Source organism: Zootermopsis nevadensis, unplaced genomic scaffold (genome assembly GCF_977971745.1).
Source record: "Zootermopsis nevadensis isolate Lab colony 2312 unplaced genomic scaffold, Znev_1.0 Znev_ptg000016l, whole genome shotgun sequence".
NCBI classification, from domain to species: domain Eukaryota; kingdom Metazoa; phylum Arthropoda; class Insecta; order Blattodea; family Termopsidae; genus Zootermopsis; species Zootermopsis nevadensis.
The window spans coordinates 5,645,341-5,658,425 of NW_028259148.1; the positions used below are offsets into that span (position 1 = coordinate 5,645,341).

Genomic DNA, 13,085 nt, shown 5'->3' on the forward strand with positions numbered 1-13,085 from the left:
CAAGCTTCCTTCATTCTGGCAAAAAAATTGCTGCATGCTTTTATGTACCTTCTTCCCAGTTAATCTGTTGATAACAGAAACATTTTCCTCTCCTGTCAATTTCTTCCAGTCTAAAAGAGATGGGTCCACCCTTGGTCGTCGACGCCTTGGGGCTAAGTAATCTGATGTTAGTGGCTGTTCAGGCATCAGGGCTGTTTGTTCTGCCAACCACTTGTTCACCTAAATATAACACGTGCAGCGTACTGTACATATATACAATCCTATGACATTCCCTCTAATTCTTTTAAAGTATCTAGTTTTTACTTCTGGCTACATACATGCACTAACAAAAGATGAAGTTTGTTCCAAACAACATTCTCTGTTAAACATTTCTTTTATAACCACTGTTACATTTGCCCAAATCCTGATGGTAGCATGGGGAAGAATGATACACAAAGAAAATGATGAAGTATGTAAATCCTTAATAAATGAGCAGTAGTAATAAAAAATCCTAATAAACAAAGCAAAGACAAAATTACAGGCCTGAATACAACAGATTTAATTTGAGTACAATAAAAACTGACTTTTTTTTATAAATGGTTTGTAATGATCACTTGTTTTTGTGAATTGTTTACACTTCTCTGCACGGTTGTACAAATTTCACTCTCATCCTCCCACCCTCATGTTCTTCTTTCTGTTAAAGGGTACTACTGACAATGTTTCTCTGTTAATGTTTTCAAAACTTCTCACACCACACTCCATGCACAAATTCTATTTCTATACATAAATACAGACATATGTCAACTAGGTTTCAGCATCTTTTTATGCTTGACAGCAAAACAAAAGCTGCAATTAATTGAAGATGTTGAGAACTGAGAATCAGCAACATTAGCCAAGGATTAATGGATAGGGACTGAGTGATTGCAGCCATGAAATAACTACCAGGCTGACCTTCTCAGAACTGCTGATCAAGACAACAGGATTATGGGGGGGGGATAACGATGTTGGATATTATGTATGTTGTATCTCAAGTATGGTCCTCCACAAATCTAGGAAGCAGGTTCAACTGTGGAGGAAACTTCTTCCAGATATAGAACATGATATGGAAGGTTCCCCTGACAAAGAAACTAGCAAGTACAAAAATCCTCTTACGGATAATCTGCAAACCAGATAAGCTGCAAGCATATAATCAAAAGTTCAATGTAATCATTTTGGACCAATAATCCTTACAATTTTATTCCAATTACATGCTTCTGAAATGTGCTGTTGGAACTGCCACAATGTTAAATCACTTTTGATAAATACAGTACTACCCAGAAATTACAAATCAAGCCATCACATAACCATACATATTGTATTATAAAATTTTCTTCAATAGGCTGAATCTATTAAAGATCAAATGTTGCAGTTGTATACACTGTGTCTAATGATATCAATCCTTTCTTTTGAGTCTTGATTTGAAGACAGAAGTCCAGAACCTAATTTTGTCAAGTGTGTCGCAGCATGTGGAATAAGTGCACACATGCAAGAACTTCAAAAACTACTTAGATGTGAAGTTAAATACATAACTGACACAAACATACCTTAGCTTCATGAGAATAGGAACTAATCTTTGATGAAAAATCGGTCACCTTGCTCAGGTCAGCAATCATCGACTCATAAGTCTTCCTCTGTACTTGTGACGATTGAGACAGGGACGATGCCTGTTGCTGTTGTTGCTGTTTCTTCAGCAGGAGATTCTGTTGTTCTGCATGGGCAAGGAAGGAGGAGAAACTTTCTTTTTGAGTTGGAATTTGAGGAAGCACACCCATATCAACTCCAATAGTGTTTCGTGATGATCCTGGGGCTGCGGGAGATGGGACGGATGTTACAGTAATGGTGAAAGGTTTGGGGGCTGGGGATGAAGAGGATGATACTGGGGGACCCCCAAGGGTGGAACTGACTGAGGTGGGAGTAACTGTTACACTGGGGCTGATCATTCCTGATGTACCAGACTTTTTCAAGTCTGAGAACAATGTTTTCTGCTCCTTTGCAGCTGACAGACCCAACACTATCTCATCCAATTTGCGCCGCTTCTTTTCTTTGCCAACAACTGGCTCTTCTGCTGGCTGAAAAATATGTTTTGTGCAACTTAATAATTTTACACACATAGCAAGACAATATTATAAATAGTAATTATGAGATATTATCTGATATATCAATGAAAATATGTTTCTAAGCAACCTGAAATACCTCTCATGTACATATGTACATGAAACAAAACAAGAAAATGAAAAAGAAGGTCAACAGGTACTCACACAATTGTTTTTCTTCATAAGTTTTCCAAGCATTTCATCAAGTTTACTTTTCTGTTTATTTTTTGAGGGCATTGAGAAGTCCTGCGCCTCATTTATCATCTCTTTGTTCTTGGGGATCTCAGGTGTGTTCACCTTCGGAAGACCTGATGACAGATCTATAGGTGTCAGGGTGCTAGATGTTCCTGGGATCATGGTTGGCCCCAAATTCTTTGGTGATGAGTGATATTTCAGATCAAATGGCATTGATAAGATACGTGGACTTTGTTGATGTGCAGGTGGAGGCTGCAGACTTGTAATGGGAGCCACTGGTGTTGAACGTCTGATGGGGGAAGAAACAAAAACAAATTTGAGCCTCTGGTGGAATTAATAGAAATCATGATGTAAATTCATAAATCAACAATAAAATGCAACCAGTGTGCTGTAGCAAATAATGAATGAAATATGGATGGAACTGCCAGTCACACAACAAGTAGTGGGTGGGAGTTTGGCTTGTAAAGTATGGTTTTAATAAGTAATGAATTATGTAAGATCTGAGGTTTTCACAGCGGTGAGTATGAAGATTTCTGTCTTCTGGGTTGTTGCGCTGTGTAGTCTGGTCAATGTTTACCAACGTTTCAGAGGTCATACTGCCTCCGTCATCAGGGCGATGAGTATGAAGATTTCTGTCTTCTGGGTTGTTGCGCTGTGTAGTCTGGTCGATGTTAACCAACGTTTCAGAGGTCATACTGCCTCCGTCATCAGGGCAATGAAGATTTCTGTCTTCTGGGTTGTTGCGCTGTGTAGTCTGGTAGATGTTTACCAACGTTTCAGAGGTCATACTGCCTCCGTCATCAGGGCGATGAATGATGACGGAGGCAGTATGACCTCTGAAACGTTGGTTAACATCGACCAGACTACACAGCGCAACAACCCAGAAGACAGAAATCTTCAAGTAATGAATTGTTAATACAAAAGGTTCTGTATCACTTTTGTAGCTCTGATAGAACTACAGATGTCAACAACCATGAATTATTTCCATAATTATTTCAAATAAGAACAAATATTGCTCTACAAAAAAAATTGTTAAAATTTACTGACACAGTGATATATCTACTGGGGAGTCAGGCAACAGGCATGAAGATTGTGTATTTCAATTATTTTTGGATAGTTAAAGAACAGTTAATTGATAAAGCATATACTAACCTGGATTCTTCTGATAATGATTCTTCATTGGTTTCCCAATGATGTGATGGTGATGGTTTAGTTAGTGGAGGGGGTTGCTGACTAGTAGCACTGCTATTCAACAATGCATGCAATTTAGCTGTAACAAACAAGACAAGACATGTACAAATTACCTGTAATATATAAACACTGCATTTCAAAAATCAGGACCAAATGCAGAAAACTCTGTAACAATTTGTCCATTTTAAGCCTTAATGCATCTTTTATGGAGAGCATTCTCTCTGTATGAAGGAAGATACACAATTATCCTCCAACTTATGCAACAGAAGTGTTCCTGAAGATGTGTTAGCAAAGTAGGATTTGAGGTTCTATGGCAGTATGAAGATGGCTGTTTTCTGGGTTGTAGCACAAAGAAGTCTGGCAGGTGATAATCAATGTGATGATGGAGGCAGCAAGGCCCTACAAAGTGTTGGTAAACATCTACCAGACTACGTGGCACTATAACCCAGAAGACAGCCATCTACATTCACGTGCAGGTCTAAAGGATATTTTACAAAGAAATGTCATAAGAGGATAAATTTTCAAATATTCATTAAATAACACCATTCTTTGTATGCAATACTATAATTTCTATGATAGTTCTAAACACCAACAGTGACATATTTTTCCTTTCCTTATTATTTTCCTATATTCTTCCAATTTTCCTTCTTTACAGCCTTCATATCATTCCTCTTTTATTTCCTCCTCCAATCCCCATTCCCTTGTGCTTGGTGATTTCCCACTGGTCCCCAAGGGGCCGTGATAAAGACCATTCCTTTCCACCCTCCTGTCCTCTCTTTCATAACTGAACTAAAGCTGTCCCCCCCTTCTTTCTAGACTGGTCAACCCATCTCCCACTGGCTCCCTTGCCCTCACTTGATCCTCCTCATTAGTTATTCCGTGCCTGACAGGTTCCCATATCTCAAACAGATTCCTTACATACAGCTTACTTATCAGCCTAATGACGGAGGCAGCATGCCTCCAGACTACTCAATGCTGTTTTCTTACCTCTCTCTGTTTCTACATCTATTGCTATGTGCCTTTTTCTCTTCTTTGTTGGAGGAAGTCTGGGAGTACCATGATCAGTAGTAATGGTGATAACTTCTGAACCCTCTGACACGGACATTGGTGTTGAGGTGTCTCTCTTGGGTGTAGCATCAGGAGTGTCATGGCAGCTCAGATCCAGTTCTCCACTCGTTCCCAACATAATACTGGTCGTGTTGTACGCACTGAAGTTGCGTGGAACAGGCCATTCCTTGTGCTCAACAGCATGCACTATGTGCTGCAGACGCACCTCCAAAACATGATCCTGAAGAGAAACATTGCGGAAATCCACCAGACATTACTTGCACATCTATCCATCAATTTATGAACTTTACATTTACATATTTTTGCTACAAGTCCTATGTCTTCTTCTTCCGCTTCAAGGAAATAGGTCAACGGCCTGTTTCCAACTTCAAGAGAATGTGTTCTCCCATCTAGCTATGGGTGTAAAGTTCTAATGTTTATAATGCCACTATGGAAACTGCTGTACAATAAAAATATTTAATTTAATACTTAAAACTCTAATGGGTTAAACAGGTAACAACTATCATAAAAAAGTAATACTGTTCTAATTTATATGACTGTATAGTATTGTAACATATGTGGGAAAATACTGGGTGACTATTTTGAGATTAGGAACCAGTCAGAATTTTCTATATTGAAATGAATAGGAAATTTCATTTTCATTTTATGAATTTTACCTTATGAACAATTTTCATTTAATAAATTACATCTGTAAATTGATGGGACGGGAGAAGCCAACAGGTGCTCAGCTAGTCTAGAAATCTCCTATCTTTTACAAAACCCAGTTTCTTCACCATGGTGACAACAAACCTACTACTGGAACCTATTCTGAACTAGCCATTTCCCAATTAAAAGTCTTTAAAAATGCTGTGTCAGATTTAAGGCCAAAAAATATTAAAGCCAAAAATGCAAGCATAACATTAAAATGTCTCAGCTAATTGGATAATGAACAGAATAAAATAAACATTCTTGCATTCACTTTACCAGAACCAGTGTCCTATGTTGTTCAGTTAGTACAAAACTCCAACAAATACAAAATAGATTTTATGCAATTTGTTATCTTACCTTGGGCCATTTGATTGGGTTCTGATAGCTCTGGGCTAGCAACTGCGCTACAGTAGGTTCAGAGTAATCCAGAACTTCTCCACTGTTAATGCTGGGCTGTTTCCCTCCAAGGACATATGCGTCTACCTCTGCAAGATGTGACAGAGGTTGTATGACCTCCAAGTCAGGAAACATGGCTTTCAGTTCAGCAGCTTGAGAGTTAGAGTTGCAGTTGGTCTGTTTCTTCGAAGTGAGGGGCATAGCATCCAGAGACTCTTCCCCCTTCAAACTGTTCTCTGACACGATGTCACTCTCACACGACCGCACTCTACTCTTCTCCTCCAAGCTGCTAGCCTCAGCCGACTCTCTCGTTTCTACTGCCGCGTTCTCTTCACAGCTTCCTTCCTTGCTATCTTCTTCTAATTTGTCTTTCTCATTGGTTTCTGCTACATCAACCTTTTTGACATCAGAGTCATCACATTTATCTTCTTCCACACTCTTCTCTGTTTCGGTAGTACCATCTGGCTCTTTATCTGGCCCTACTTCCATCTTTTCTTCTACTTCTTCCAATTTCTCCAAGCTGTCTTTGCTACTACTATCAGTTTCATGTTTTATATCATCCTGCGATTCTTCTTCATCATCTTTCTGTGGTTCTTGTGATGATTCTTGATTTCCTGATGACTCACTATGTACTTCAACTATACTTTCATTATCTTTATTCTCTATGCTGTTCTCCTTGGTAATTTCTTCTCCCAGTTCTGCATTTTCAGCTTCTTCATCCTTTCTTCCCATTTCCTGACCAGTGTCTGTGCTGATACATTGTGTATCTCTACCTGTATCTGATTCTGTTGTCTCTTCCTTCTCTTCTCCTGTTTCTATTTCATTCTCACTGGCAGTCTTCTTCACCAGCTCTTCCGTGGACTCATTCTGATCTTCTGCCAAGAAATCCTCCTGTTCACATTTTATACTGCTTTTGACTAGTGTTAATGCAACCTCATTCTTTTCCTCCTTAACAGACAATTCTTTCTCAGGTTTTACTTGCCCTACAGTTTCAGATAGCTTTGCTTCCTTCTTCACACCTATCTTTTCGATTTTTAAAGTACCCTCCCCTTTCTCCAACTTGACAATTATCTCATTCTTGTCAGTTCTCAGAATATCTTCTGGTCGTTCAAATTTCATATCTGTCTCCAGTTTTAAACCCTCTTTTTGCATGGTTAATGGCTGATCCAAGACAAGGTGTTTGCGCAGCACACCCACAAAAGACAAGTGTGGGTCATTCAAAATGAAGAAGTCTGTTCTGCCTAACCCATGCCTGAAAAGAGAAGAAAACAAAACTGGATAATATAGCAAAATGTGATTTTGGCTTCAATCACTAGATGGCATTTAAAGGGATTTTATCAGTCGCCGCACATCATACAACACTCCGTAGTAATCAGACGCAAGTTACGAAAAACAATACATGGCAGGAATTTACTCCAGTGAATCAAAGTCTAGTGAGGTGTTACATAAATATGGTTTTGTAAAATACATACCTTTTATGCCCTGTTAAATACCATAATATTTTTGTTTTGTATTACAGTGAAACCTCGATGCATCGTTTTCGGCGGGGGTGGGAAATAAAAACGATGAATGCGGGAAAACGATAGATGCGGGAAAGCATTACAAATTTAAAAAAAAACAATGTTTCTCTTTCAAAGTTACTTCTTTTTACCAAAAAAGTCTTTAATGGACAACTGGTTTGTTGAAACTTTACGTTTTAGACCAAACAGAGCACTTTCCACGTTCAAAATGTTTTCTTCGTCACGTTCACTAATATTAAGAGCATAAAAGAACGACTTCACTTTCGCCAATGCAGCGAGTGCTTCGGCAAAACTCGGCAAAGCTTCGGGCTCGCATTCGTCGTCTTCCTCTTCCTCACCGCTCCAACCCCCTTTGCGGACAATAACAGGAAGAATGGAAATACTATTACTGCCGAACTCAACGAAGACCCTGAACCGCTGGAAACGAGATGAACCAGAAGAATGAAAAGTGCCGCCAGCCTTTCCTTTGTACTTGTAATAAAAGCATTTGTGAAGAAATTCACACTGCACATGCCATCTGGCATCGCTGGAACGAAATATGAGTGCACCCTAATTAAAATCGTAAAATTTCTGACAATGCGCGCCGCCATTCTCTCCAACTATCACCCCTGCACCGCTGACCCTCATTCCAAAAGAATGTGCTGGTTACCGCTACTGTGTATTCCAAAAACATTATGCGTCTTTCGGTATTAATTTATCTCTAAACCCAGCATTTTAAATTCTCAGAAACGATCATTGCGGGAATATTGTGGGCCGGGACTAAGATTTTTGAACGATCGATGCGATAAAACGATAGTTCGAGGAACGATAGAAGCGGGAAAATGTAACATTATTTTATATGGGATGTATTCGGGACCGAACAAAACGGACGATGCATCCGGGAAAACGATAGTTCCGGGAACGATGGATAGAGGTTTCACTGTATATGATTTAACTTATTTTTGCCACTGATGATGACCTCTTGAGGTCAAAACATGTTTGGCATTAGCGTCATTTAAATTGTAAACAGTTTTGTTTGTATACATACTTTATATTTCAATACACTACATGGTATGCAAGGTTTTAACAAGTATGTGTGTTGTGTGCCACTAGACAAATACATACATGCCATAGTAAGTTTGACAACCAATGTATCAAAAGAGGCTCAATGTACCAAAGAAATGTTTGTTACACACTGACTTATAAAATTTCACATATAGTATGTGAGTCCAGTGTACATCACATAGCACAGGACCACAATTACTTACACTAAACAACAGATCAACACCTCTCCCCAATAGGAAAAAGCAATAATCATGAAAGAAAAATCATATCTAATATGTATAAAACAAAATAAAATGTGATCTGCTGCACTTTATGTTCTATTATGTAATGTAAAAATATTGTTTAAATCAGCCCACGAACTACAGCCTGCAGCAGCAGATTAAACATTAGTAAAGAAAATTATCATGACGCAAATAATGTTACAACATTGTTGTTATGTGCTTAGGTATATATCACCACAATACTTCTGTCAGTGGCAGCAATTTAAAAAAAAAAGGCTAGTACGGGTTATTTTATAACAATGCATCATGTGTAGAGGTTATATAGAACTGAATGAGAAGTGAGATTTAAAAGTAAGTCACTGTGGTCTATTTTAAGGCATAACAGAGGGGGCGCTGTGAGACGCTCCACACCTTCCCAGTATTTTAATAATACATTTTCCTTGATTTTAAATTTATGAGTGGTACATCTGAAAACATAATTTTACAAAACTTACTTTGCAGCACCAATGAGTAGATCTTTATCATGCTTCCCAGGCAACCACCACTCAGGAAGGTCAGCTGATGGCTGACACAGCTTGAGTCGCTCATCCAGCAGAGCATGTGTCAGTATGTCTTCACGAATCTTATTCAGGAGTTCTATCCTTTCCAGAGTCTTGCGTGCTTTGTCTTCACTAAGTATCTCAACGGGGAAGTCCATGCACTCTAAATACAAAAACAAAAAGATACTGAGAGATTACTTCATTACTTACTGATTACCAACAAACAATCAATCATATGTGTTTCTGTTTTAACCTGCAATAATTTGGGCAAGTTTCTATTGAACCAACCTCATTTCATACATAACCTGTGCCTGAAAGGGCAAGATTAACTGAAAAATCAAACAAGTCTGAGTTGTGCAACAGCTCTTCAGGTTCTCACTGTGTGCACAAATGGGGCTATTTATTAGTACACAATGGGAGAAATATGTAAGCCACATAGATAATTTATATTTCTGTAAAACTGCTTATGCCTACCTTCTTCCTCAGTAAGTTTAAGCCCACAAACTCGCTTGCACATTGCACAGAAGGACTTGTAATACTCTGTCATGGTGTCATCAAATTTCTTATCCAATCGAGATATTGCTCGAAATCTGGTCCAGTCATGGCAATTTCGCTTCCTGAAACAAAAATATTCAATAAGCCCACACAAACCAAATGAGGACATAAAATTAAAATAAAAACGTAGTTCAACAATGGGGCAAGAGCAACTAATACGTATCATATGACTTAATATTTGTGAAAACAGCATAAAAATACACAATGACGTTATTATAAATGTCAAAATGTGTACTGTTAACAATTAACTAATAGTGATTATATGAGATCTGTACAGGTTTCTTCTGTGAGGCTTGCAAGTAACCAAATTTCTTACAACAAATTACTAGCCTGTCAATGCTTCACCAACATAATTTTTAAACCACCAAAGTCCAGAAACACATAAGAATAAAAATTTATAACACCCTAGTTCTACTGATATTCTTAAATGGGAATGAAAACTGAACAAGACAAAAGAATGACAGGCACAAATGAAATTCAAAAGGAAAGCAAAATACACTTGGATGGACTACTGAACAAAAACATGTTGAAAGAATGCAACCGACACATTCCCCAATTTGTTACAAACCATGAACCTGACGAATTCAGAAACCAAAGATGACGTTTAGATGAATGAGGCTGGATGGGGGGGAGACACTATATTTTTATCTGCAACTTCTGATCACAAATTTGTACGATCAGGCACTTCTGCTTCATGATTTACATATTATCAATCTGTGCAGACAAATGTCTAGGATTCTAGAGTAAGAGACACAAGCATTTATGCTATAAACACCAGTGCACACTTAATGTTATTGTGGTACTATTTTCTTCACCCTTGACTTCAATTTGTTTTATGAACCTTCTAGATGGCTTAGTGTCAGAGTCCATATAATCATCAACACATTTTGTAAATTGTATGTAAAGTGGGAGGGTGGGGGGAAGCGATGTAAGACATCACAATAATGTCACTGGTCAATACAAACATTCATCCCCGCTCCCCATCTGAATAAGATAATATTGTTAGACAGCACTGGCATGTGTTTGCTATCATCACTTTTCTTCATCACTTCCTCATGTCAACTTGATAAATGCATAAAATTTTAGGTTCACACATTGAGTGTGAAGATGGTTGTCTTCTGGGATGATGTTGCACTGTGTAGTCTGGTACATATTAACTGACACTTCAGAGAAGCTTACTGCCTCTGTCATCAGTACAATGTTCATTGTCCTGATGATCAACTACTTTGAATTACATGGTGCGAACATCCCAGAAGGCAGCCATCTTGAAGCTGTTTATATTTGCCATACACTACATGGACTACCCACCTATCAAATTCCACCCCATACGTGGAGATGGTACGAAAGAAATCAGCCTCTTCCCTGCGTGACCATTTTCTCTGGTAGACTTCCATCCTCTGTCGCTCTCTTTCACGTACTATCTGTTCGATCTTTTCTCGGCGCTCAATTTTCTGGAAAGTATACACATTATAAGAAACTCAATGTAACAGATAAACAACTTTTGCAAAAATAAGACCAACCTTTAAGTTCCTTGCTACGTTACCAAAATTACTTAATTTTTCTTAGGTTCTAATAAATTCTTCACTACTTTGTAATAACATTAAAAATGAACGTCGTCCATCTACACAGCTATTTATTCCAGTGCCTTATTTACCACTTTACCACATTTTGGTCATTGTAGACCATCTTCAGGCAACTCAACTTTATAACACATATTGATAATGTATTTTATCTCAGAAATACAAGTAAACGTGTGAAATGCAATTTTTTTAACTACAGTAAGTACTTGTTTTGTATATTTTAACCACAATTTATGTCACACACAGTTCAGTAATAACCCTTGTATACCATACCACCAAAACTTGAAGTGGTATAAATAAGTGGAATAAATAAACTGAGTAGAAGAATATTCATTTTTAATATTATTACATTATATTACACAGCAGAATACCTCTATAAAGATTCTTCAGTATTTTGTTTCCATACATGTTTAATGTATGTTCTTCCTTTAAAGCAATGGACTTGCTTCTAAACCACACAAACACAAGGCAAAATTATTTACCTATGCATATAAATTGTTTCAGGAACTAGATGAGTAACAGATTTTAAACAATAATAAGCATTTTCTGAACATAAACTTTACTGTCACAGAGGATTTATTTACAAATCCTCATATGCTCTAAATTAATGACTTATTCTAATGAATATGGATCCTTCCAGGAATTACTTTAACAAGTCAGGCAGACATTAACATAAATATTGCAGTTCATAAATGCACAATCTGTATAAAAATAAGTATTTTAATTTTTATTCTTACATAAACTGTTTAAATTAACACATTTAAAGTAATATTTATTAAACCTATACTTTACTTAAAACTATTACTCAATTGAGAAGTAAAGAGAACTACTTGTAACTACCTGTGTCAGAAAGCTCTACCCCACTAATGAAAGTATGTGATACATTACCCACAGATACATGGCTAGATGTTGCAAATCCCATCCTTGCGTGTTCAGTACGTCTCTGATTACAGCATGCTGGTCTGCTTCTACCCCTTGCTATAAACACATAACACAGGTACAGACTGTCACACTACAAGTGCATACCAACACTACACTACTTACAACTCATGCATGCATTTTCCAAACAACCATATACAACATGTCAGTAAACGGTGAAACCCAGATATGAAATCAATTGGAAGATGACAATACAGAGCCATTTAAATACATGTTTTGTGCTTAGAAATTATGAGCAGTTTTTTAAATAATGTTCAATTTCTACAGTTTTCTAGTTACAAAATTCTGTGTAATATAAGTAAAAGTACAAATCTACTTTGTAAGGTAAAGATAAAATTGTTCTTGTGCTTAAACACAATGCCTTGAAGGCACATGATGGCATGAAGGTAACAATGCATACATTCTTAACCTCGGTACTAGAGAGGAGGTGAGCAGTCGGCTTCACAGACCATAAACTTTACCCCAAAAAATATGAATCCCCACATTAAGGTTGGACAAAAGACTGGGGAAGGCCCCGGAGACATCTCGCCATGGTGGTAAACACACACATCACTGCTTCTCCCCAGAAATCAAAGTCTTTATAAAATCATAAACTGGGTTTTACTGTAATGCATATTTTAAAAATGGACAAAACATGGCACAAAACATTCTGGCACTCAATGCACTTATTCAAAAGTATGCCAAAAATTAAAATCGTTACAACATAATTTATCTGACAGTATGAAGCTGGTTTTGATAACCTCTAATACAGACAGCGTTCATCTCATATTCTAGTCTTTCTTTTCATCATTCAACTGGTTCCAAATGTACACAGTACAAAGTTTAAATTCCTCACACAGAATATTTCAGTATAAGAATTCCAAAGTACAGATTTCAGCACTGACAGTGATAACATGTCTAATTTCCAGCCACAGATCAGCAATCCTTACCACTTTCATGGTTTTCCTCACTTCTTAACATAAAATATTGCAAGAGAGACTGCATCATAAAAATTCCTAATGCCTTACACCAACATCTTCCCAGACAAGAACAGCACTAA

The 13,085-nt window shown here is 37.5% G+C and overlaps 1 protein-coding gene across 8 annotated transcripts in view; it reads right to left on the minus strand.

Annotated features, from left to right (window-relative positions):
• kis (chromodomain helicase DNA binding protein kismet) overlaps positions 1-13,085 on the minus strand; it is a 62,918-nt gene that overhangs the window by 3,514 nt on the left and 46,319 nt on the right. For 6 of the 8 annotated variants that reach the window (XM_087349458.1, XM_087349463.1, XM_087349457.1 and 3 more), the window contains 10 exons: positions 11,996-12,085; positions 10,836-10,978; positions 9,447-9,589; positions 8,928-9,135; positions 5,610-6,900; positions 4,485-4,785; positions 3,459-3,576; positions 2,277-2,595; positions 1,563-2,087; positions 49-219 (listed from right to left, as the gene is read on the minus strand). In XM_087349458.1, coding sequence (XP_087205584.1) covers positions 49-219; positions 1,563-2,087; positions 2,277-2,595; positions 3,459-3,576; positions 4,485-4,785; positions 5,610-6,900; positions 8,928-9,135; positions 9,447-9,589; positions 10,836-10,978; positions 11,996-12,085 — 3,309 coding nt within the window. The remainder of the gene's footprint in view (positions 1-48; positions 220-1,562; positions 2,088-2,276; positions 2,596-3,458; positions 3,577-4,484; positions 4,786-5,609; positions 6,901-8,927; positions 9,136-9,446; positions 9,590-10,835; positions 10,979-11,995; positions 12,086-13,085) is intronic. The other 2 variants (XM_087349461.1, XM_087349462.1) reach the window with 2 other exon arrangements.